At 46.1% G+C, this 26,225-nt stretch overlaps 1 protein-coding gene across 1 annotated transcript in view; it reads left to right on the forward strand.

Moving 5' to 3' along the window:
- The first annotated feature begins 228 nt into the window (after window positions 1-228).
- LOC144802665 (cytosolic carboxypeptidase 6-like) overlaps window positions 229-26,225 on the forward strand; it is a 689,851-nt gene continuing 663,854 nt past the window's right edge. The window contains exons 1-2 of the mRNA XM_078671825.1: window positions 229-265; window positions 1,971-2,060. Of these exons, the coding sequence (XP_078527951.1) occupies window positions 229-265; window positions 1,971-2,060 (127 nt within the window). The remainder of the gene's footprint in view (window positions 266-1,970; window positions 2,061-26,225) is intronic.

Here is a 26,225-nt window from a genome sequence, read left to right on the forward strand (position 1 = left end):
TACGCAAACAGCATATCATTCAATGTATGTAAACTACATGCTCTACTTGTTATACCGAGCAGTTAATACTGTACATGGTGAATTTGAGCATTATGGATCTTAGTCTGAGTAAAGGTGGAGAACAGACATGTTTGACCGTTGTGGATCGAATGTTTTCCCAGGCTGTCACTCAAAGACCCAGTCTCTTGGATGTTACCATGTAGGGTGGTCCGCAGACATAGATGCCCCATGGAGGGCCCTGCGCAGGGCACGCAGACTTTAGAGGGTAATTGGTTAGGATAGAACCAGTTGCCTCAGCCCCAATATCAACTACCAGGTTTAGCGTACCATTATTAAAATGTTACTATTGCAATTTGTTGCAAAAAAAATGCCAGACACTTCTAAAGGAGTGTAGGCGGAAAATATACATTTTGTCAAAATTGTATATATGTCACTCATAGGTACTGGGAGCTGGAGTGCGGGGGTGCTGCAGTGCCCCCTCAGTAAACACGCTGGAGTTTAGAATGTAAATGAGCAGGAAAGATGCATTTTAACTTTGTTTTTGTATCTTGTCACATTTGATAGGCCTTCCAAGACAGAGGTCAAATGTCAGGGTATGTCTTCTGATAAATTGTTGCTTATTCGTTTAGCATGATGATTGGTGTTTGCTTTTTTTTCTCGGACTGCACAGGTAGTGGAATTTGTGAGGTGGACATGTGAATATGTGGCAATATTGCTGGGGTACAAATAGTGTGAAAGGGAAGGCTGTAGGATGTCAGTTTCTTTTCTAGCACACAATATTTAAATACCTGTAAATGAACTGTACAAATACTTCAAAATATGTCAACAGTTAGTAAAGCACAAATGAAGCACATGTTTTTAAATTGTACGGTGTGATGGAAACAAAGATTTTAATAGGATTAAAACAAATTAAGACACTTTACTTGGAAAAATCTAAATGATAAATATTGGCTGAAACCCAATTTCTAAACATTATTGTTTGTACACTATATATTGTTTTCAGTAAAACTGCATGTCAGTGAGAGTTGTTTTGCCATTTCAATGGAAAATGTATTGGATGTAAATGATAGTGTGATACTACACCATGCTTTGGTAACATATGTGTGACACTGTGCTCCAAAATCCATCACTGGGTGCATACCACAACCTGACCACTCTCCTGCTGAATGTATGTAGCCCATTTACTATACTTGCTCTTTGTGTGATGCTTAGAATTTTTACAATCTCTCTGACTTCAGAGATGTAACATCGATGACAGCACCCCCACTCTGAAAATTGTTCCAGCACGACTGACGTCACTCGATGTCTCGCGCCCCCCTTGGAAGTAAACTGGCTGTTTAATGCCTTCCCATCTCCTGTTTCTCATCCCCTGATAAGCCTTTCCTGAATCATTAAGGTAGAAATGACATCCTCTGTAATTTCCATTGACTAACTGCCTGCTTCTTAGCATCCTCTATCTAGAATTCCTCTTGAATACTATATGCAGAAGCCTGACATATTTAAAATGGTCATAAATGGGTTAATTAGTGTCATTTGCCAGCACTCTCTCTTCACTTGATGCAGTGCTAAAGACATTGCTAGGGCCAGCGGAAATAGCATTTGGTCTCAGTAGGAGAGAGGAACCCTACTGTTCCTTCCTGCGCAGCAGTAGGACATCCATAAACAGTTTCTGAGCAATCACGTCACCCATTAATTCATCCTGACTTGCCTTTTCTAAAAGAAGGAAGCTGACCTCTCTAACTCGTTTGCTGTGCATGCGGGCGCCATCTTGGGTTTGGAAGCCTTTGCTACCTTTGCGCTCAGTGTCTCACAATAGGAATCGCTCACACGGCCTTGTGTTTCAATTATGCATGGTGCCTATGCATAATGGATGGCCGATTTTATTAAAAGGGGATTGCTCTAATATTCATGGTCTTTTTTGCATTCTGCAGACTGAGCCTAATAATCTGAATGCTTCTTTTCTCTGACAGTGAACCTGAAGCCTGGGGCGGATCAGAAGGTTGTGTTCATTACCGCCCGCGTGCACCCTGGAGAAACGCCCTCGTCCTTCGTGTGTCAAGGTCAGTGCCATGTTACCATGATGAATTCTCTTTCACAGTCAATGCCGGGGTCTTCCTCGCTGATCTCAGTGGAAGATCTGAGGCTTAAATTCCTCTTGACAAATTTGAATTTGAGCTCATTGGAACCTATGGGACTATCTTCTACTAAAGTGCTTGAGCGTGATGCACAGATTGCCTTTGTGAAGTTGTGATTTCCAAACCACTTGGGTCGTTACATGATATTGCAGCTTTCCAACTCATTTTTCCTCAATCGTACTCAGCATATTGAGAACCCATTCAGGGCCTCAGAGATGTGGTGGTACTTAACATATGCATATAAAGCTCCCTTGCTCCTGCCACTCACAGAGTCTTTATTACGGAAAACAGCCCTTACTACAAATCTGTCACCTCCATGCAATCACAAAGCGGGCGTTACAACGGATACCATTACACCGCAAGGCGTAGCAAGGACTTGCGGAGGGGGGAGAAGGTGTTGGATTTAAAATCCAACACCTTCCCTACCTTCCACGCAGACTGGAGTTGGAATAGTAAATTGTAACAACCACGTTGTAACAACATGCAGGGTGACAGCAAGCGTAATAAAGAAGCATATTCCTTTCCTATATGCGCAACCGACACTAAGCAGCAGCAAATTACTAGCAAATTGTACTCACATTACGCAGAATTTAGAACTTGCAGCAGGAGGTTTCCCAGAGGTTAAAGAGGCAACACTCTCATACTCATTAAGGGGCTTATTTACCTCCTTCCTCACCCCGCCCACAGAAGAGCTAATCCGCATCTGCGGGTCAATTAAATCTGGCTCTCCAAGAGACCCGACGACCCCTAGTCGGCTTAAGGGCAGCTTGCAGGTGCTTGAGCCTTATGTTCGCAATCTACTCGATTCCTCTTTCTTGTCCCAGAGTGTCCCCAAGGCTTGGAAGCGGGCAGTTGTACTCCCCCTGCAAAAAAAGGCCAATGTGAATTTCGAGAAATTCGACAATCTCCACCCCATTTCCCTTCTGCCTTACATGGCCAAAATAGCGGAGAAAATTGCTAATACGCAACTGATGCAGTTCGTGGAGGAGGCATCGCTACTCCACGACTCACAATTTGGCTTCCGTCCCCGTCACTCAACGGAATCTGCACTTCTGGTGGCGGTGGAGGCACTCCGACAGGGTGTGGATGAGGGCCAGACTATGGCTCTGATCCTACTCGACTTAAGTGCAGCATTCGACACTGTAGCACATACCATCTTGCTACAGTGTCTGAGTGAAGGAGGGGTCACAGGTGCTGCGCTTGGTTGGATTAAGTCCTTCCTGTCTGATAGGTGCTTCCAAGTCAGGATGGGAGAATGCTATTCGAGGGAGATCGAGTTGGGCCAGGGCGTACCTCAGGGTTCGTCCCTGAGCCCGACTTTATTCAATATCTACGTCTCCCCGTTAGCAGCCATCGCGGAGGGCCACGGTATCCACCTGGTGTCCTACGCCGACGACACGCAGTTGGTCGTCTCCCTATCTCGTTCCCCCGGCCTTGCGGCGGACATCTTCAGGAACTGCATGCAAGATCTTGCAGCCTGGATGTCCGCACACTGTTTAAAACTGAACGGCAGCAAGACCGAGGTGATCGTGGTGGGGGGCGGGCCTTCTGCGTGGTCGCCTGCATGGTGGCCATCCTGCCTAGGTGAGGCCCCCACTCCCAGCCTGGAGGCCAAGAATCTTGGCATGTGGCTTGATAAGGACCTTGCCTTTGGCCCTCAGGTTGGCCGGGTGACGGGGGTGTGTTTCGGTGTCTTGAGAACTCTGAGGAAGGTTCTAGATCTGCTTCCCATCTCGGCTCGTAGGACGCTGGTGCACGCCCTGGTCACCTCGCGCCTAGACTATGGTAACCTGCTTTATCTGGGGGCTTCAGGCAAGGTCATGGGGCGCCTTCAGGTGCTCCAAAATGCCGCAGCACGGCTCGTGCTAAGACTCCCGAGAAGGTCTCCCTCTAAACCCGCTCTCCAAGCTCTCCATTGGCTTCCGATGGAGAAGAGAGTTGAGTTTAAGGCCCTCTCAACGTGCCATCGCATTCTGAGCGGCAAAGCCCCTGTGCCACTTCAGAGTCTGGTGTCCCACTATGAGCCTACCCGCAATTTACGGTCCTCTCAGACGGGACTACTTGTGGTGCCCAGAGTTAGGAAGGCACGGATGGGGGGGAGATCTTTCAGATACCTTGCTCCCAAGTGCTGGAATGTCTTGCCCCCAGACCTCCGTCTTGAGCCATCAGAGGCCCTGTTTAGGAAAAAATTAAAAACTTACCTTTTTAGCAGGTAGCTCCTCGGGGAGGGGGGGATGGCAACTGTTCACTTACCATAGCGCGGGGACACGCCTTCTGGCGTCACCAGGCGCTTTAAAAATGTCCAAATAAATAAATAAAATTTATAAGAGACTTGCACCGCAGCAACATCAATTTTTTTGATGCTCCATTGGCGCAAGCCTCTCATTCATATCTATGAGGCGATGCAAAGCCACATTGCTTTGCCTTACTCAGCGCCCGGGAGGCGTTCGATGGGCGTTGCGGTGGGTTTTCCCATGCAACGCTCCTGGATTTTGACGCTGCCCCAGATTTACTGAATCATGTAAACCTGGGGCAGCGGCAGAACCTTAGACCACTCCAGAGCTGGCGTAACGAGGAGAAATATTGTTATTTCTCCCAAAAAAAAATTCTTTCCATGTAACATAGAAAGAGGAAAACACATCTCTGGATTGTTTTTTGCAGGAAGGTGCCCTTTCCTGCACAAAAACAATCCTGCCTACAACGGAGGCTTCCTTGCACCATGGTGCAAGGATGCCTACATTGGCGCTAGGTAGTAAATTGTACGCCAGCGCAGGGAAAAAGGACAGGAATGCACCCTATTACATAAATATGGTGCATTCCTGCCCTTTTACATTGGAGTAGGGCAGTGCACCGAGAAGACTTGTGGCGCGGCCCTATGCCAATTCCTCATAAATGAGGCCCAAAGGATTTAACATACACATAAATACTTACGAGTGGCAGTCTCATTACCTTCTGCAACACAGTAGGCTATACTTAGGGCCGCCACAATTAGAGTCTGGAGGGAATTGAAAGTCCTAAAATGGCTGAAGGAAAGGCCACGGGCCCAGTTCACATACGTAAATGTACATGTGTGTTTTCATCCATTTGATTATGAACTCCTACACCTAGGTGTAACTCTACACTTCTGAGTGTAGAGTTACACCTTAGTGTAGACCTACATGTCTCCAACCCCTCAAATCAGCTGCGAAGCCTCCTACAACAGGATTTACAAGTGTAAAGTTGCTACTAGTAACTATTACATGTAGGTGGAAATATCCAGCACTGCAGCAGAGATGCTCCCAGTGGAAAGTATAGAGATTATTGTGAAAGTGAATTATTCTTTAAAAAAATATTTTAAACATTTTAATTTATTAAATAAGTGTAAATAATGTAAACGATTCCATATTAACCTAGGACTAGCACAATAAAATGTTACAGCAAACTAACAAATAACATTTCATGTTTAATAATGAATCATTTCATGCAAATTGTGGCGTTAAACATCAAAGCATGCAGCTCTTCGATGAATGCCAGTCTGGGGAACCAACCTAATTTATTCAAACAAGGGTCTACTTGAATATGGTGATGGCAGTCATAGGTCCATTATATGCACATCATTGCTTTGACAGCCCTAAGGTGCGAGCACTCCTGTCTCTATTGGGCCGGACACTTGGACACACATAATAGCTTGGATGTCCGGTGATCCCACAAACACCTTTCCCCGTGGATGACTGATGGATGAGGCCAAAATGGCTGCAACCGGGAAGCAGTTGCAGTGTCTGCACATGTACCTCACACAGAGCGGGTCCCCCACACAGAGTAGCACCCGCATAATTCCCTGCTGGATCTTTGAGAGGTAAGATCGCCGCACCATGCCGGTGCCTCAATGGCTGCTGGACCTGGGTTCCCATGTAGATTAAGGTGAGAAGGATTAGTTAGAGCAGAGGAGATGGGTAGGCCTCTGGTAAAAAAGGGACCATGTGGTATCCTGGTATATGACTGCAGAGTGAGCGGTGTCACTGAGGGCGAGCCCCTCCCCAGCACTGCTGAGGTTGTCATCAGCTCTGTGTGCTTCCTAACATGAGGTCTGGCGATTTATGGGGTGGGCCCCCGGGGGGCTGCTCACTTACCCTGATTGACGCGAGACCCGGAGCAGGGGCTGGATCGTCACGGTGTGAGGACCTAGTCAACGTGGATGACTCTGCTGCTTCCTATGTGGCGGGTCCGCTGGACCTTCAAAATGCTGTAAAGTTGCAGGCAGACCTTTTCTCACACCTCCCTAGCTCCCCTAAACTCAGTCTGTGCTTGTCCATGAAGGGGGATGTATGCTTCATTGTCTAAATCCTTGTTGGCTGCTTTGCATTGGCCTTACTTTGATGAGTCCCTTTGGATCACAATACTTTGTTTGCTGTCCTTATAAACTGTTTCAAAAATGCTTCTCTGGACATTAGATAGAGGGGGCCCTGAGAGATACTCCTGACCATATTGTACCACTGAAAGCTGGTGCAATCATACACAGAAATAAGGGCTGAATTGTAAACATAGTGCAAGATCATTCAAATAAAACCTCATAGCAAGTAAGGTCCAAGGGGGGGTCTGGGAGCGCATGGTGCCTATGCCACTGAGACCCAGGTGGATTAGAGCAAGGCAATTTGATTGGGCCAATAAATGAAATGTAGGTGGACCTCGCTAGCTTACTGAGTGACCACGCTGGCTTACTGAGTGACCACGCAAGCTTACTGAGTGACACGCTAGCTTACTGAGTGACCACGCTAGCTTACTGAGTAAAGAGAGCAGAATAAGAAGTGTTTGCAGATCACTGTATGTATACCACACATCATGGTTTTAATCCTGCGATTTTAATTAATGCATGCATTCTGGAATTTGTAAATTACATTTGCTTTAAATCAACTGGTTTAATACACCCGAGAAAAGGTATTTGCCAAAGGAAAGCTCAGGGCTGGATGAATAGTGTTTGCCAAAGTTAAGAGTTCCAGGGGTGGTAGTGAGAGAAACAAGAACTGAACTGTGGTGTGAGCAGCTCTATACCGGAGACCTCTACGATGGAATGGACATGGCGAGGGCACTCCATTGTTTATCAAAGATCATCATTCCAAAACAGACAAAGAGTGCTTGGATACGTAGACTGGAATATTGCTGTGCATTACTTCAAAGAATGGACGCTGCTTGAATGTGATTTATTTTGCTAAGAGATTGAATAGTTTTTTTTTTTGTTTTTTGTTTTAAACTTTATTTATTGGGATTTCTCTTCAAGTACAATACAGGTGCAATATCACAGGCAGTAGACTCAGCAATATACACATCATATACGTTGGTACAGTAGTATCTATGGTAACTTCAGGGTGGAGTCCGTATTCAGCATTATTCGTATGACTAGACATTCATAACATTTTACAGAGCAGCCAACAGTAAGAATTACAATGAACTATATCATCCTTATATAGTTTTCAGCAACAAGCCCACATCAAAGCCGTGAGCAATTTTCACCAGCAAAGGTCTACGCATACATACCTCTGTTGCACAGTGTCCACCCTTGCTCAGAGTGTGCAACAACAATGGGCAAGAGGTAAACCAGCCACCCGATTAGTAGCATGAATTACCTGTCAGCAGAGGAGTCAATGTCCCCCTGTTCCCCATCATCCGATTCGTTGTTGCATTTCAACAGGTAGCTACGTAGAGGATCCCATATATCCTTAGGCCTGCTGCGGATTGGCTGTGTCTCCGCGTATATTTGATTTTGATCCTGACAGTGAATAATGTCATTCAGCCCTCCTTAAATTTGGGGGCTCTACCCCTCCCCCATCGACAAGCAACCCTACGTTTCGCTAGCAGTAAGGCGATGCTGACAAATTTCCTAACGAGCTTGGGCACCCTCAACGTATAACCCAGTAACATTACTAGGGGATCTCTCTCTACCACACCGCCCACCATCTCTTGGAGCGCTATATGAACCTCCGTCCAGTAGTCAGATATTCTGGGGCAGTCCCACGCCAAATGCAAGAAGCCCGCACCCTCCGCTCTGCACCTATAACACCTGTCATCATTGGCTAGTTGGAATCTCAGCTTTGTCACTGGTGTATAGTATATTCTCTGCAAGAACTTAAAATGTATAATCCTGAGACTGCAGCTAGAGGAAATGCTAGAAGTGATATCACAGCAATATGCCCACTGTTGATCATCAATGTCAGTCCCCAGTTCTTCGCTCCATTGTGCCCGGGCTCTACTCTGCGTGGTTACTTTTTGTTTCCTTATGCTCCTATATATATGGGATACGATGTGTCGCCCATCCGGTGATGTCAATACAGTATGTGGGGGAAGCATTGTCTCTGGCTCCTAAGGAAACTGCGGTAAAATGCTCCTCATTCCTTGCCGCAGTCTGACATAGTAGAAGAGTTCGAGAGGAGTGAGTGGAAGATCGTGAAATAACTGATCCCTACTCTTAAAGGTACCTGCACCGAAGAGGTCTCCCCAGTTGTATATGCCAAATCGGCGGCACAGCTTTTGGAAACCCCCTTCCTGCAACAAGGTCAGTTGGGGGTGGTATACAAGAGGTAATGCTGGGTAATAAAGCATCGGTAGTTGTAGTATCTGTCGGATACGACGCCACGCATCCATTGTGCAGGTTACCGTTGTGAAAGGCGTTTCAATGGTATCCACGGGGGCGGGTATGATTCCTGTCAGGGGCAACGGTCGCGCTATCCAGTCCTCGACAGCCAGCTGTGGCATAAATGGGGTCGGTTTAAACCAGTGGTATGCGTATTGTGCCTGAGCGCTCAGGTAATCGACGAGGAAGTCTGGCACGTCAAACCCTCCGGTAACATACGGTTGAGTGATAACAGACCACGCCAGTCGCGGCTGCTTACCACCCCAGAATAGTCTCAGTAGTTCCGATCTTAGTGTTTTAAAAAAAAAAGGCCCCTGGGAAGTATGGTATATTCTGAAAAAGGTATAAAAACTTTGGAAGGATAACCATTTTTATAAGTGACGCCCTTCCAGCCATAGATAACGGCAGGGACAGCCAACGAGTGACATCATCAGTCAATTTCGTGATCGCAGTGCCATAATTCAGCCTAATGGTATCTTCCCTGTCCAAGGCTACTTGTATGCCAAGGTAACGAAGATCCGTGCTACACCAATCTAAAGGGTAATCTAATTGAAATCGAGACACTGCTGGAGTGAGTGGAAAGAACTGTGACTTCTTCCAATTAATCTGGACACCTGCCACGTGTCCAAACACTATGAATTCCCGTAGTAATGGGTTGAGATTAGTTTGGGGATCGGTAACATAGAGTGTCAAATCATCCGCATAAAGGGAGACATCAATCTGCCGTTGGAAACATTTAAATGCACTCTGTTTGTGGAATTGTCCGATGCGACACGCTAGAGGCTCAATAACTATAGCAAATAGCAAAGGAGAGAGCGGGCAGCCCTGCCTAGTGCCTCTGGTGATAGAAATCGGGTCTGATACCACTCCATTAATCAGGACCCTAGCTGTGGGTTCAGTGTAAAGCAATCTGATCCAGTCTACAAACAACCTTGGAAAGCCCATCCTGTTTAATACAGTTATCATATAGTCCCATTCAACCGAGTCAAACGCTTTCGTGGCGTCTAGAAACACAGCAGCAACTGGAACCTCTGGTGCTATGGTGCGTATCAGTTAGAATAGGGTAATAGGGTACGTAAGTTATGGGTGGTAGACCTACCAGGCACGAATCCGGCCTAATCTGGTAGCACTATCATGGTCATCAAGAGGGACAGCCTAGTCGCCAAGACTTTGGCTAAAATCTTCGCATCGCAGTTTATAAGGGAGAGTGGCCGGTAAGAGTCACAGTCTGATGGATCCTTCCCAGGTTTCAGAAGGGAGGTTATCACCACTTCTCGCATAGATCGTGGCAATATTCCTGTCTCTAGTGCGTCCTCAAAAACCTCCTTCAATACTGGCGCCATTATGTCCACGTAGCATTTATAAAATTCGGCTGGGAGGCCATTCAAACCAGGAGCTTTACCATTCGGTAATGACATTATGGCATCCCGCACTTCGTCTAGTTCTAAAGGGGCACTAAGAAATTGTCTGTGGGTGTCGTTAAGCCAGCACAGCGCCACCTCGCTGTGGAAATCGTCAAAACGCGCTTCTCCTGATCGTTGTGTACGATATAATCCACTGTAATGCGATGTGAATAGGCGCAGGATACCCTCAGTGTCTCTGCATTTCCCGCCCTCTGGTGTAATGACTTCAAGTATGTGTGTGTTGTATCGGGGATTTTGTATGAGGCCTGCTAGTGTTCGCCCCGGCCTCTCTTCCTCACAATACCTCCTCGCAGTCCAGTGTTTCCCCCTGAACTTAACTTCCCTAGCTGCCTCCTCTTCATATTGTGTGAGTTTATCTCGAAAATCTTTATGGAGCTGTCCCTGGGGTTCCCGCACCATTTTGACCTCCAACTCTTTCAGTTCCTGTTCTAGTTTCCTGATGGTGCCGCAAATATCTCTCAGAACACCACAGCTTTTGTAGATACAGTGACCCCTGACCGTGACCTTAAATGCCTCCCAGATCGTCTCCACATCCTCTACAGATCCCCGATTCCTAGGAAAGAAGGCCTTGATTACATCGCCCAGTTCGGTTTTAAAGACCTCATCTAACAGCGCTGTAGGTTGAAGGCGCCAGGAGGCTCTCGGCCTATCATAGCCGGGCATGTTTATTTGAACCAGTAGTGGACAATGATCCGATAAAGTCCTCGACAGGTGGCACACTTTACCCAGACCCACACTTAGCCCGCGAGACAAAAGGCAATAATCCAACCTAGCCCACATGTTGGAATGTGTAGTTGTCCCAACAAAAGGGCGGAGGGAAGTGAAGCAGCCAGAGTGGGGTCTAAATCTAGAGAATAGATTTTCAGCCTTTTCCAATCTTGATGACTGTGATTGACTTTCTATAAAACTAAGCCCAGTACCACTAGCTAATGGGGATCAAAATTTGGATAGCTTACCTACCCAGAATGTTAATTGCCTTACCAATGATTTGTTGAATAACTCGCTAGTCCAAGCAGATGGTGAGGCTTGTGTACCAAACTTTTTTCCTGGATTACACCAGGGTCGTCTGTCAGGGGTTGCTAACCTACTCTCGTGGAATATAGCTGGTCTGACATCCAAGCTCGATTGTGGGGACTGGCTTGGTTTTGTTACCCAATTTGAAATCTGTATATTCCAGGAGACTTGGGCATGCGATCCTGTTTTTGTATTAAGCTATTTGAATTTTTATGTGTCAGCTGTCAAGGGTCCGGAAGGTAGACCTATGGGGGGGCTTACTATCTGGATTCGACAGGCACTAAGTCTCTCAGTTAAAAACATAGCTATTGGACATAATGATATCCAGCTTATTAGGATTTCTAATGATAGAACAGGGTCACTTGATATTTACAATATTTATATTAGGAGTTCCAAAGGTCGATCTGAAACATTATTAACCTTGGCCGACCTTATTGAGGAGCACTCCATTAAAAATAACATTGTTATAGCAGGAGACCTTAATAGGACGTTTGAGCCATTGGTTGCGGGAGATGCTTTCACTGGTGCTGATGAGGATTCCTTTTGGGGCATCCCTGAACTGCAACTGAAACCAGTCTCCCGTTGGACAGAGGACATTATTGCTATTAATGCACTGTGTCTTGAAAAAGGCTTGAGAGCTACGAACGGGAGAACAGCTAGGGATAGAATTGGTTCATCAACTTTCGACAATGGGAGGCACAAAAGTCGAATTGACTATGTGATCTGCAGTTTGCATTTGTGGCCTGCCCTTTGTGATATGGAAGCCATTATAAGATCTGAGAGTGACCATAAACCCCTATGTGTGACTCACAAATGGTGGCCTGCTGAATCAAACTCTAGCTGCACGAAAGAATTAGTTCCTCCGTCCATTATCCCCGAGAACAATATGCGTAGGCTACGTTGGGACACTGTAGAGAGAAATCAGCAGGCTATTGATATTATCAACAGTGAAACTGATCAAGCCATTCTAGCTATGGAACTGGCTAATGCCTCTCCTAAGGATCTGGGGGAAGTGGTCAAAATACATGATACCCTCTTTGGTAAGATCAAGGTGCACTTTCTAAGACCTGATAAGAATAAGGGGGTTATTACCAGAAAAGATGCTAGATGGTATAACTCGGATTGTAGGAAGGCAAGACTCGACCTTGGCCGGGCAATCAAGAAGCGAGACTGTGTGTCTGTTTCTCTAGCTAGGAAAGAATATAAAGTATGCATTGCTAATGCTAAGAAGGATTGGGACGAGCAACACTGGTGCAAACTGAAAATGGCCAGTGACAGGAAGGATTCCAGAGTATTCTGGAATATTGTAAAATGGGGCTCTGAGAGAGCTGAAGAGTCACCAAGTAATAATGTCTCACAGGAGGCATGGGTTAAATTCTTTAGTTCGCAATACACTTTTAATACCCGGGTCTCAGTTGAGGACAGTACGGTTATGAAGTTTTTTGAAGATGATAATTTTAATTATAAAGAGATTATGTCTGCAATTTGTGCAGTAAAATGCGGGCGAGCTCCAGGTCAAGATGGAGTGCCCGCCGATATATTCTTAAACGATAGTGAACGCTGGTGCAAATATATACATTTGCTTATTAATTCAATTGCTCAAGGAGCAGATGTCCCTGATTCATGGAGGGGAGCAGTTATTATCCCCGTGTACAAGAAGGGGGACCGAGCTCAGCCGTGTAACTATAGGCCTATCAGCCTCATTGACACTGTGCAAAAAATCGTGGGTCGCGTGGTGGTCAATAGGCTGCTCGACTGGGCTGAGGATTTTAATATCCTATCTCCATTCCAAGCAGGTTTTAGAAGGGCAACAAGCACGATCGATCAAGTGTTCCGCTTCCAATTATTACAGTGGAAAACCGTGGTTCTGGGGGGGTGTAGCCTGTACGCGGCATTTGTCGACTTGCGGGCTGCATTCGACCTGGTCCCGCGTGCAAAACTGTGGCAGATCTTGCATAGCTTGGGGGTTTCCGATGAGTTACTAACCTTGATACTGCGCCTCCACGAGTCTAACTATGCAAAAATTCAGTGGGGCGGTCACGGGATGGTCACTCCTGATTTCCGTGTTGAAAAAGGGGTCAGACAAGGGTGCTCAATGGCTCCTACTCTATTTACATTGTTCATAAACGGGGTAGTTTCTCGATTGGTAACTGCGAATGTTGATGCTCCTTCTCTTGCAGGACTAAAAATCCCCATACTAATGTTTGCGGATGACACGCTAATTTTATCAAAAACCCCTAGTGGACTACAGCGTGCTCTGACAATTTTTGAGAACTTTTGTGGGGAACATGGACTGGAGGTGAATACTACGAAAACTAAACTAATGAGCTTCAAGCCACAGCGTAGCTTTAAGTCCAAAATTATGATGAGTGGTGGGCCTTTAGAGTTAGTTAAATCATTCACATACCTAGGTATCCAAATAGCTGATGACCACAGGTGGAGCCAGCATATAAATATTGCCATTCTGCGACACAAACAAATAGCTGGCACAATTAATTCTGAACACAGGAAGTCGCTAACCAAACCTGTTAAACCAGCCCTATTGGTATATGAAGCAAAGGCTATTGGGTCTGCACTTTACGGCGCTGAAATGTGGGGCTTTGAAAATCTTACATCTCTGCAAGCCTCTGAAAATAAATTTTTAAGAACTCTTACCGGTACACCTAAAAGTACTCCGTTGTTGCCTCTCCGATACGATCTGGGAAGGAAACAAATCAAGGACTTGGCCAGATTACGCCCGATCTTGTATTGGCGCAGACTCTGGACCACTCCTGAGCTCTCACATTATGCCGCGGGTTTTGTGGATGTGATCAAGGCTGATGGCTTTCACAAGATAAGCTGGCTTAAATTATTGAAAACTATATTGTTTGAGCTAGGGTTGAGTTCTTTATGGCAGGACCCTGCTGGGGCATCTTTCCCTTCTAAGCGTGTCTTAAAAGATATTTTTTGGGAATGGATTGCTACTAAAACTTTAAATGCTTCAAGCACTGGGTCCATGTCTTCGCATTTTCTTGAGGCTAAAATGTATCCAGTCTTGGAACCATATTGGGATATCATCTCCAAACCAGGTGATAGGAAGCTCTTATTCCAACTGAGAGCTGGTGCACTTCCTATAAAAATATTGACAGCTAAATGGGGTTCAGGTGGAAATAACACCTGCCCAGCTTGTGGGTTGGGGGATGAGTCTCTGGGTCACTTTCTGTTTTCATGCAGATCATATGCTATTCCAAGACGAGTATGGTTAGCTCCTATGTGTAGGAACCTTGGGACATCAAGTAGTTCTGTAGCTATGCGAATTATTTGTACGACTCAAGTTTCTTGGATCCTGATAGCTACAGCAAAATACCTGGGTTGGGCATGGATGCTCAGGCAGAGACTGCTAGTTAAATAACTATTCTCTGCCTGACAATTTAGACAGAGACTGCTAGTTAAATAACTATTCTCTGTGTGACAAACTGGTCCTCATGAATCTGACATCACTGCTTTTACTTATTAATGACCTTGTATCAAGATAGTGATTGCTAGATAACTAACTATTCTCTGTCTGGATCAATTGATTTTTTGCATTTGTATAATTGCTTTTAGACTCCGGCGTTTCACATCTTGAAAATTATTTTTATCAAATGTTTTAATCCTTTTTAACCGAATGTATTTTTATATGTAACCTATAGTGTTGCGTCAATGTGCTGGATTGTAAATTTAATTTGTTTTTAAAATTCTGGTGTATATTATGCTTTTATGAGTAACAACTCGAATAAAGCACTTTTGACTGACTTGACTGTGTAGTTTAATGCGTGCCTTCTCTATGTGAGGCATGAGTAAATCTCCAACTGTCTATCAATCCCCCCTCCGCCATTATGCCTTTCAACACATCCCCCGCTCGTCTATTGTATAGGGGGCTGCCTTCTGATCTATCCATTCCTGGGACCAAGGCTACATTAAAATCTCCCCCCCATATAACATGCATTGAGCCTACTTCTATCACCTTGCCCCATAGTCTGGCAAAGAAATCAGGCGTATCAATGTTAGGAGCATAGCAATTTACGATCTGTACCGTATCCGTGCCAAGCCTACCCCACATTAAGACATAACGTCCCTCTGAATCCAGGAGAGTCCCGAGCAACACAAAGGGTATTGACTTGTTGATTAAAATAGCCGTCCCTCTAGCATATGCAGAATATGAAGAGAAGCTGCGGTGGGACGCCCACTTGCTAGCAAATGTATGGTTAGTGCGGGGTCTCAAGTGTGTTTCCTGTAAGAGGGCGATCTGTATACCATGTCTGTCCAAATAGGCTAACACATTTCTACCTTTTCTGGCATCGTTCAAGCCCCGTATATTCCAAGTCAACACAGATATCCTTGAAAGCAGCCCGTCAGTTACCATCATAAGTGGCAGTTTCATTGCGTATCAAGAGGATTACAGTGAACATTGCTTCAGTTGCATGAGTCATTTACAACCTATGTGACAGCACCCGCATCTCCCTCCCAATCCTAGTATACCATCTAGATGTTAATCGGTCTCCCAACCATCTAGTCCTGTAAGCATAACAACAACCCCCAACGTTAAGCACTGTTGAAAAGCCCCATCTGTTCCCGCCAGCCCCCCCTCCCTCTCCCCCATCTCCACTCAGGAATTGAACATCTAACAACCAACAAACAGCGCCAGGCTGTATAAGATCACAGCCCAGCCCCTCCCCTAGCACACCTCCCCTCTCCCATTGAGGCACCTCCAACATGTCAGCATCTTCTTCCAGCCCTCCGCCCGTTTCACAGATCTGTCTATTAAGGCAATAAACACTAAACATCTGTATCAGATATGTATCAATTCCGCCTGCGACAGTGCTGCTAACTGAGTCGTTCAAACAGGTCGTCAATCCACCCCCCACCCACTGAAGCATCCCCAACTTGCCAGCATCCCCATCCCACCCCCCTCCCCCCCAAACATCTAAACAACTTGAGCTTTGCAAAATAAGCAGCAAGGCCAATGGGGTACACCCTATGGGGAACATCAAGAGGTAAGCACAAAAAGCCACCCCCTCCACCTCACCCAGCATCCCGCACCACCACTAGTGGGCACAGCCAAGAGAAGAGAGGGGTGGGGCCTGGAGTACATTACCACCAACTTTTCAATGTCTGTCCATGTTATAGACGCGCAGCAGCGGCGTCTTCTTCTCAGTCAGCGACCAGGTAGGCCATCAACACAATAGTCATCAAAAAAAGTCCGACGCGAACTTCATCAAGCCTCGGATTTAGAGGTCGTCTTGTAGCGCTTGCTCATCTTCTCGCCCTCCATCATCAGCATTGTTATGTTCATCTCTTGAACGACGTAGATGTTTCAAAAATTCTTCCACTTGTTGCGGATTGGTGAAAAAGCGTTGTTTGGCTTGGTAGGTTACTCGTAACTTAGCAGGGTATAATAACGCATAGTCAATTTGTAGAGCTCGAAGTTTTTTCTTTACATCCAAAAATGTCCGCCGTTGCTCCTGCACTACAGGCGTAAAGTCAGGGTAAATGGAGAAGGTGACCCCATCACAGGAAAGATTGCGGTTGGCGCGCGCTACCCTCAGCGCCGTGTCATGGTCGCGGTAGTTGAGGAGACGCGCAATTATAGGCCTTGGAGGGGCACCAGGTTTAGGCTGCGGCCCGAGTGATCGGTGTGCCCGTTCGACAATGAATTGCTTGGAAAAGGCTTCACTGCCGACCGCAGTAAGCAGTATCTTTTCGACATAGTCCTCCATGCGGCCTGTGTTGGTGGACTCCGGTACACCTATCACGCGAATGTTATTCCTACGGCTTCTGGCCTCCAACTCCTCGTTCTTAGCCGCAATGATTCTAAGGACGTTGTCCATTCGCGAAAGTTGTGTGGAGTATGAGGCCGTCGTGTCGTCGTGGTCCGATATGCGCCGTTCAGTTTCAGTGATGCGTTCCTCATGTACATCCATCTTGTGTGCCATGGCGTCCATTCTGGATGAAATCTGATCCACTTTGTCCACTATCGTAGCGAACCCCTGCCTCATTTCCTGCATTAAATTGCTGTATGGCGGAGTCCGAGGAGGCGACACTCTTCCCAGCTGTCGAGGGGCTCAGTGAAGATGCTGCATCCTGGGAATTGCGCAGCCCTTTCTTGCTGCCTGTAGTTTCGAATGTAAGCTTAGGTTGCCTGTTGTCTGGTTTCCCCATGTTTCACTGCGAGTGTGGACCCGCTGTGACAGAGGAATGCCGCAGTTCTCGTAGGACTCGGTATTGAAAGTATTCAGTACTCTGTTTATGGTACAGTGCGAGCTGACGAGCTAAGCAGCAGCTTGTTACCAGGTAGCTAGACTCCAAAGGCTCCTCGCTGGCGCGGGAAATTGGGCAGCCACACCGCCCCCTCCAGGCCAGCGTGCGTTCCGTGCAGGTCCAAAAGACGATAATGGTGAGTGTGCAATACTAGGTATGTCAGGTATGATGTTGTTGGTGCAGGTGAGTAGAGCAGCCCGGGGCTCTCGATAGGGCAATGCACGCCAAGTGACCACGATTCTGTTCAAACTTGCAGACAGTCAATAATGCACGTCCTCACTGCACTCCGATGTGAGGGAAAGGGTCCCCTTAATCAGGTGTGTATGTCCAGCATTAAAACATCTGCAGCACTGTAAGGCATGACATCGATACCAAGCATAAGTCGCTGCCCCTGTATAGCACCGCCCCCTGCAGTGTAAATGGGACCACCTTGTACCAGTGTGTCGCAGCACTGATCCACACCATATACTTCTCCACTGATATAAAGGGGAGGGTCCAGTGGTGTAGCGTTGATCCGGCGATTCTGTATGTCAGCTCACCTATCCCCCAGTATGGTGTGTGAATCACGGCCGTCAAAGCGCCAGCCGCGCCTGTCACGTTATTTGCCGCCTGGTTCTCGTTGTGGCCGTGGAGCCGCCGCTGTGACGCGGAATGCTTGAGTGGGATAGTTATTGCCCGACCCGAATCCCGGTCAACCGATCACTCCGCCATGCAAGTTCGGCAATTCCGAAGTGACAGTTAAAGTACTTTTGCCGCGCCGAAATCGGCCCCGGCTATTATCGTAGGGGGGGGGGCGGATGGGGAGTCGAATCCGGCCCCCTCTAAGTCCGCCACTGGGAGTCTGCCCTTCACAATCCCCCAGCCGGCCAATACGTCTGGGAGGGGATCGTCGGTCTTCCCGGGCCCCAGCTCCTCACCTCAGCCTCAAATGCATCCCGCGTCAAACCGCCGTCTCACCAGAAGCGGCTCGCCAATCTGCTCCGTGTGTCGGGCGTTGACTCCCAGGTCAGCGAGAAGAAAAAGAAAAAAGGCACCTTTTCCTCCGCAAAGCCGCAACTCCGCGGGCAGCCGCTTCTCCTTGCGTTTCTCTGCATGGGGCCTGCTCACCTCGTGGTGCGCCGCGGTCTAGAGTAGGGTCCCAGCTCCCGCAGTCAGCTCCGCCACCGTCCAGCACCAGTCACGGAGGGGGAAACTCTGCCTCCAGCCTCACCACTCTTGGACGTAGAGCCTTCAAAATTGCACCGCTGCTGCAACACAGTGTTTTCAGCATCCCATCTCGATTTCGACAGACAAGGAGTTGGTTTTAGCAAATAATTAGAGGATTAATTTGCCAGGCTGCAGGAGCCTCACGTAAGTGCGGCCAGTCTGCCTGTGCGCCCTCTAGCGCCCCCTAAGAGATTGAATAGTTAACTTGCACCTCCCTTCCTCTCACGAATTATGACTCAATCCTTTTGTTCATCTCTACAACTATCAATGTTCGAAAGTGTGCTGTGTTTGACTGTATACACATTGGCTGTCTGGCTTATGGGCCTTTGTTTGTGGATGACTGCACGGGTGTTGTTCGTGTGTTTATGGTTGCCTTTGTGTTCTTACAGGCCTGCTGATGCGTGCATGGGTGCCTGCATTCTGAAACGTCGGAATGAGTGCATGTAGTTTTTTTAATATTCTAATGCACCTGTAGGTCTATTTGTCTGTGGGATGTTTGCATGTAGGTGTTATGTCTGCATTTCACAGGTATTTAAAAGGATGTAAAATTGATACTTGTCATTTGACCATCTGTGCAATAATGTGTGCTCGTGTGTGTTGTCACAAGTGTACAACAATGTGTGCCTCCCTGTCTTTGTAGTACTGTAAGGGTGCATGTGTACACACCAAAGTGTTTTGTCTCTTTTCATGCGTGCTAATTTGTGTTGATCTGTGTCCATTCGTGCTGTTTTAGCTGTATGTCTGGGTGTGGGTGTCGGTTTTCGGGTAGCAAGTCTCTTGTTTGTGTGCATTGAAGCCCTTAGGTGCTGGTGAGTAGGTTTGTTGGCAGGCATGTGTGACCATTGCATAATTGTGTGATGCATACTGTGTGCCTCTGTGTGTGTGCGCAGGCATTATACACATTTCAGACCTATCGACCATGTCAATGCTTGTCACTTTGTTTGGCTGAGTTCCTTGTAAGGTAGGCAAATCATGCTTCAATCTAAAAGGACCACAGAGGGTGTTCGATGAATGACACGATCTGAGGGCTGACTGAGGAAGGAAGCACTCAGATAATTCATGCATTTTCTGCATGTATGATAACGAATTGAAATATATTAGAACTTGCTAAATAGCGATAGTATGCAGACAAACCAGCGGCTTTGTTTACATATACATAGCATATTGCATCATAGTCTTATGCATATTTTTTAGTTCTATGCATGTAGTAAAAAACAGCATCTTATTCTATACAATTGTTTTAATTATTCTGATAAAAACTGTTAGCAACAATATTTATTACATTAATTTTGGAAAAACATTCCTGACGATATTTAATTTGTAATATGGTAGTTGTGACTTAATGTGGACAGTTGACAAACATATCAGTTTGTGTTGCCTAAGTTTAAAAGTATTGTATGTGCCCTTAAAAGTGACCCCCATCAAAATGTGAACGTCACAACAAAATAATACAACAAAAAGTACTGTGCACTTCAGGGATGGAAATCTGCACATGTTCCGGAAGGGAGACATGGACACCGGCCTCCTCTGTGTCTCAGTTGTTATATATGTAACCCAAGAGTCATAAGGACACACCTCCCCAGCAGTCTTACAGGGTTTCATCCTTGTTCCCTGCCCCCATTATCCTTCCGAGCTCTTCTACCTGCCCATAATGCTAATTTAGTTTTCATTTTTCCTGCACTCATTCATTTCAGTTTGTGCTTGCACATTTGGCCAGCATGTTAAACTTACAGCTGTGAATGAACATCTTTCCTCGTTGCCCCGTCTCCCATACACATCATATAAGATAAAGTGGGTGGGCTTGCACTCTGGCTGGTAAGACTTTCTGGAGCCTGGGGTTATAACCTGGGAGCTTTGCTTGCACTTATGCATGAATAATACAGCTGCAAGCCATGCCCTACCCCCCTCCCCCAAGAATTACCCTTCTGATCAATGTGGAAATATGCAGGGGTTCATTTGATTTAAAAGAAAAAAAATAAGTGCTGGGGCTCTCGTCAGGAGGCAGCTTGCACCAGCTAATTTCTCTGAACGTGGGGGGGGAGGATGTGGCGTAATGACCGGAGCTGCCAACTTCAGAGCTGGGGAACCAGGTTCAAGTCTCGGCTTCGGCTCAGCATCCTGTGATTCTGGGTAAATCACTTTATCTCCTGTAAATGAATGTGTCCTTAACTGGTGCTCATAAAAAAGCGCAGTTGTTGATGATTTAGTGTTGGTGCTGAGCACTGAAAACCACAGGCTCAAATTAAGCACTGGAAATATGAATCCCCCTTCAAGGCTTACCAAGCACGGGGCTGTGCTTGAAAATCCATGTAATCAATGTAATCTACAGTGAGTAAAAACTGTTGTGCCTACCTGTACCATCATGCATTTGGGGAGAACTAGGACAGTCTTGCTAGTCACTGTGTGTGATTTGGTGTTCAGAGCCTGGGGTATCCCCGGAGGGCTTTGCACTTTTCCTACAATTATAGATCAACAAGACAAGATGACAATATCAAGACTTACCCTTCTGCTGGAAATATACTCGTCGAGGGTGCCCAAGCAATAGACTGCGCGTGAACATGCAAACAACGACTTCACTGCAGTCAGCAAAGACTGTTTATGGTACATGTACCATCATCCATTTGGGGAGATCTGGGGCATTCTTGGCAGCCAGTGTGCAATCCCACTCACTTTGACATCAAGTAAGACCTTTTACCTATTTTAAGTCAATAAAAAGTTTAAGGAAAAGTTAGGCGAATGGTGTTTTTTTAAAGCAATAGAACTAGTGCACTAATGAATATTTTATATTTATGCTTGTTTAAGTTTATAGAGCGCACAGCTGCCACAACTCGGGCGTCCTAGCAATGACATCAACTACTGGTAGTAGCTGGATGATGAAATGGTTAATGCTGAAAGAGTCACATTTTAAATTGTTTCCTAACGATGGATTCTGATGGGCTGAGTTAAGTGCTCATGGTTAGGGTGTTCCATAGTTCAGGAAGAAGGTAGCAAAACAAACGCCCAAAGTGTCTGGAGAGTTTGACGCTCGGCACCTCCTCTACAAGATGTCCAGAAGAGTGGAATTGTGGGCTGGGGAACAAGAGTGAATTAGCTGTTAGAGAGAGAACGGTCATTTTTAGGTCTCGCCTGAGCCAGCGCATGCGCTGCAAGACATTAAGTAGTGGGTTTTTAAAAAGTGCTACCCCTCGCTTTTGCTGGCCTAGCACTTGCGATTATGCGCATGCACGCAGCCACCACCTTCTCACCACTCGCGTGCTTGTTTTGTTTCACTTTTGTGGCCGCGTCACTTTTTTTCCTTTGCGTGCTTGTTTTGTTTCACTTTCGCGGCCACGTCACTTTTTTCCTTTGGCGGCGGCGCGGCCGCGTCATTTTTTTTCCTTTGCCCCTACCCTTCATCTTCAGCTTCGCCTCCAATACTCACCTCTCTCACCAGGTTCGCATCTCTCTTGGGGTTCACACATGCGCCATCGGGACTCACAACCAATCGAAAAGTGATGACCGTTTTCTCGACAAATCTCAAGCCGTAGAACAGACTCCGACAAACTACAGCCAATAACAAATGACAATATCTCCCCAACCAATCCAAGGCCTCCTCACTTTTCCGCCACAGAAAGAATATGATTGGTTGCGAGCATCTGGGTGGGACAGGCTCAGGCCCAGATTGCTAAAATTACGGGACAAAAGACATCCGCTAAAGCAGTAATAAAAGACAACAGGTTCCAGTCTCCAGTAATGAACTGACCAGTGCAATTGTCGATCAGCTGTCTCTTTAACTTGCTGCAGCCACATCTATAGACACCCCAACTATATACACCATAGGCGGTTCGGGCACCACGATGTCCAACCGAGTAGTTTGCTGAGACGCCAGTCATGCTGGGAGCTGGTACATCTCATCAGGTACATGCATTATTTTTCGGATAGCCTGTCCCTCCAAAGAAAGCCCAAGGGCAATTGAAAACAAGCACCCAAGTGCCCGTTAGAAAAATTAAACCTACCAGTTTGTGCCCCATCTCTTTCCATTCCTTCTGCCCCTTTATTTTTCCCGCTAATCTTCTCCCTCGCCTCTTCCGTGTGCCCCATCTCTTTCCATTCCTCTTGTCTGCCCTGTCTCTCTCCTCGGTCACCACCTGCCTTCTCTCTCTGTCCTTCTCCACTTCTGTGTCTATTTGGAGAAGGACAGACAGAGATACTACTAGCTCTCGGTACTCCATCAGAGGATGGCGGCCGAGACGGGCTCCAACGTTTCCACCAAGCATGTGTACCTTCAGGTTTCTGGTAACTCTCTCTGTTATTCCATCTATGACAAGGAATTGATACCATTAGCTGCAGTTGTGTGATACATGCTGAGACAGGCAAAGCTCTGTTTCTGCGTGTGTTTCTCTGCATGTTTGTGAACACGTAAGAATTGAAATGGCTCTGTATTACCTGGCTGCTATTTTCCTAAGCACCTGGAGTGTCGAAACCCGGTCAGTTTCCCCATGGCCCGTTGCAAAAGAAAAGCCGGTATTGCATTTGTTACATGCTTATTTTTCTTTTTTCAAAATGATACTCCGGTTTTAGGTCGAGCCTGCCAGACATCATAGCTGTCTGATTGCGAAAGCCTTGTTGTTGGTTTGCTTTGAACATACAGGGGCTTGAAGCCTGCCTATTGCTAACCATGTCACTCTCATTTTTAAGCTTATTTGTGTCTCAGTTTGTGAATGTTGTCTTTGTCCCTCCCATGAAGCCTAGTCTCTTTACCATCTCTTTTGATTGGATTTCCTGCCCCCACTCCATCTGCTATTCAAGCACCACTTTTTTCTGTTTGGTTAAGCACTCCATGAGAGTGTCCATGTTTTCCACCTGTCTCTGTCATGTACCTCTATCCCTCTGCAGTCTGTATAGTTATCTGTTACCTGGGTGCTTCTCCCTGTCCCACCTCCATGTTGTTGCACTCACTCTTGTGCCCTCCCCTGTTGAGCTTTTGCCCGTGTGCTTCTCCCCCACCTACTCCACATTGCTCACTCGCCCCCTGCTTCTCTTTCACACCACCGCTCTCTGTTTGTCACCCAGCCCTTCATGTTGCTTCCCCCACCCTTGTCCTCCTTTGTTGTCACTTGTTGCTTCTCATGTCCACCCCCCATTGCTTCCCCCCACCTGCACTCTGTTGCCACACCAATTCCTGCCACCTGCACTTAAAAAAAAAAAACACTTCCATGCATTTTCTTCTTTTAGCTTGCTGATCCAACTCGGATCAGTAAAAAGAAGAAAAACAAACAAGCATTGGCATAGCCATTAGGTCTCACCTTTGAGACTGTATAAGTGTTTAGCCATGCAAAAGTTGATGTTGTTCCACCAAGGATATTGTGCTGCATAACTAAATACTTATAAGGTCCCAAAAGCGAGACCTATTGGCTATGCCAATGCTTTTTTAAGATAGGTAAGAAGCACACCCACAGCCAGGGCATCATAAGACTGCAATCTGAGTAGTATAAAAAAAGAAGAAAAATACAAGACATCAGACCTTTCCCATATATGCACTCAGGATCTGTAACAACATCCCTGTATCAATTTGGACTGCCCCATGCTGCTCTAGTTTAGGACAGGGTTGAACCCTCACCCTTTTAAACAGTAGTGCAGCATCACAACGCATTAACCCTCAATAGCCCAGCTACCTATCCTACCACACGTTGACTTTAAGCTTGTTTTCAACTCCGTACAACGCTCCACTGTCTCTTGGCTAAGTTTGTGCTGTAGAAATAGCATGTACATTCACACATACAAGAAAATGGTTGCAAAGGTAGAACAAAGAAGTGTAAACGGTTTGCCAGAAATGTTGACCTGTAAACTTAGAGATCGTGCACAGGTGTGGACTGGTATTAACAATTTATGAGTCTGTCATGAGTGCTGTGCCTACTCACCGCACCCTAGTATGAGCAACATGGTGAACCTTTGCCGTTCAAAGCACTACCCTCATTGCAAGGATGTTCTTGCATACTCGGAGACACACTAGTGCTGCAGCCTGAAGAACAGTGAAGACCTTTCTTTAATGCCTAGAAAGACAACAAACAACCATTTGCCCATCTGGCATCCCCTTCATGGACTAAAGTTAAAATATTATCCCTGAATGAACATTTACCTGGGTTTCCTTGTTGAACGTCTACATCCCCATGAGGATATTGGAACAACTGAGAAAAGAGGGTGTAGAACAGAGCAGTGGAGGTTGTTTCTGTTTGCCTATAGTCAGAGTCATTTTAAGTTCTTTTCCTGCTCGGGTATGGTAACCGGATGGCTCTGCCACCAAAGATGAAGTGTTCCATCTTCCGGGATTTCTTTTAACAAACAAATGCATCCTGGGAGATGTAGTCCTTGTTAACTTTAGTAGTTAAACTACAGCACTTGAAAATAATGATTGGTAGATGAAAAGCCCAGGACTGAGCACTACATTCTTGATGATATGGAGCCATCTGAACACACTTGAAAACAATGATTTCTATAAGAAAAGCCCAGGATGGGATCATTACATTCTTGGTTACATGGAGTCATCTGGTAACCTTATGCTAGAATGATCTAATGCCCTGAATCCCACTTCCTGTTGGGTGTTTTGACTCATTGATTCAATCAGTGACTACAGAGCATTAGTTCCATTGGCAGGTCATTTGTTGTACTGAATCGTGGAGGCTGTCCGCTTCTTAAGGCTTACTTCCAGCTGGAGTGCATCATGCGTTATGGAGACTTGTTACCAATATGAGTCCTGTAGGTGTGTCTGGGCTCAGAGAAAAGGGCTATGACTGAAGGGAATCATGGGTTTGTCATTGGTGTCTTAGGTTGTTTTGAAACCTGGCTGAATGCTCACCGATGATCTATGGCATCCAAACATGCAGGCACTGTGAAAGAACAAACTGGAGGCTGCCAAGGGCAGGTGTAGATGCACAAATGCCCCGGAATTTAGAGGGCCCACTTTATCCCAAATGCAATCCTATTTTATTGCTTTCTGTATTAAAGGGGAAGGCATTGTATTGCTTACATTAAGGAAGGTTACCATATTACGTCTTCATGTCAACAGGAACTCGATGCTCTAATCAGAAGCTTTTGTCTTACAAATCAATAGTGCCATGGGTGCATCTAGCTACCTTAGCTGAAGGGCCTGTAGCACCTTTGCTACACAAATTAAGCCTACAATCCGAAGATCAGGACAGCTTTCCATGGTATTTACTGCCACTTTGCTATATAACTGGATCCTGACCTTCGATTTTCACCATGAAAGACAAAGAGCGCGACAGCTGCCCATCTCTACCGAAATTAATGAAAAAATACCAACTAGAGGCATAACCCAAGAAAACTTGAAAGGAAAATCAGCCATCATGATAATGCCATGTTACACTTTCACATTCAGCAGCGCGCCCTTGCATCTTATACAGGGGAGAGAGCACACGTCATGAATTATAGAGTGTGCCATCCAATTGTCTGCCTTTTTGTTCCATCAATTTCTGTTAGATGTCAGATTTGCTTTCTTCTTGCCCGCAGGGAATAACAAATAATGAAACATTAAGGGAAGAAGGTTAATTTGGAGTATTTTAAAAA

Source organism: Lissotriton helveticus, chromosome 1_2, assembly GCF_964261635.1.
Source record: "Lissotriton helveticus chromosome 1_2, aLisHel1.1, whole genome shotgun sequence".
Classification (NCBI taxonomy): Eukaryota; Metazoa; Chordata; class Amphibia; order Caudata; family Salamandridae; genus Lissotriton; species Lissotriton helveticus.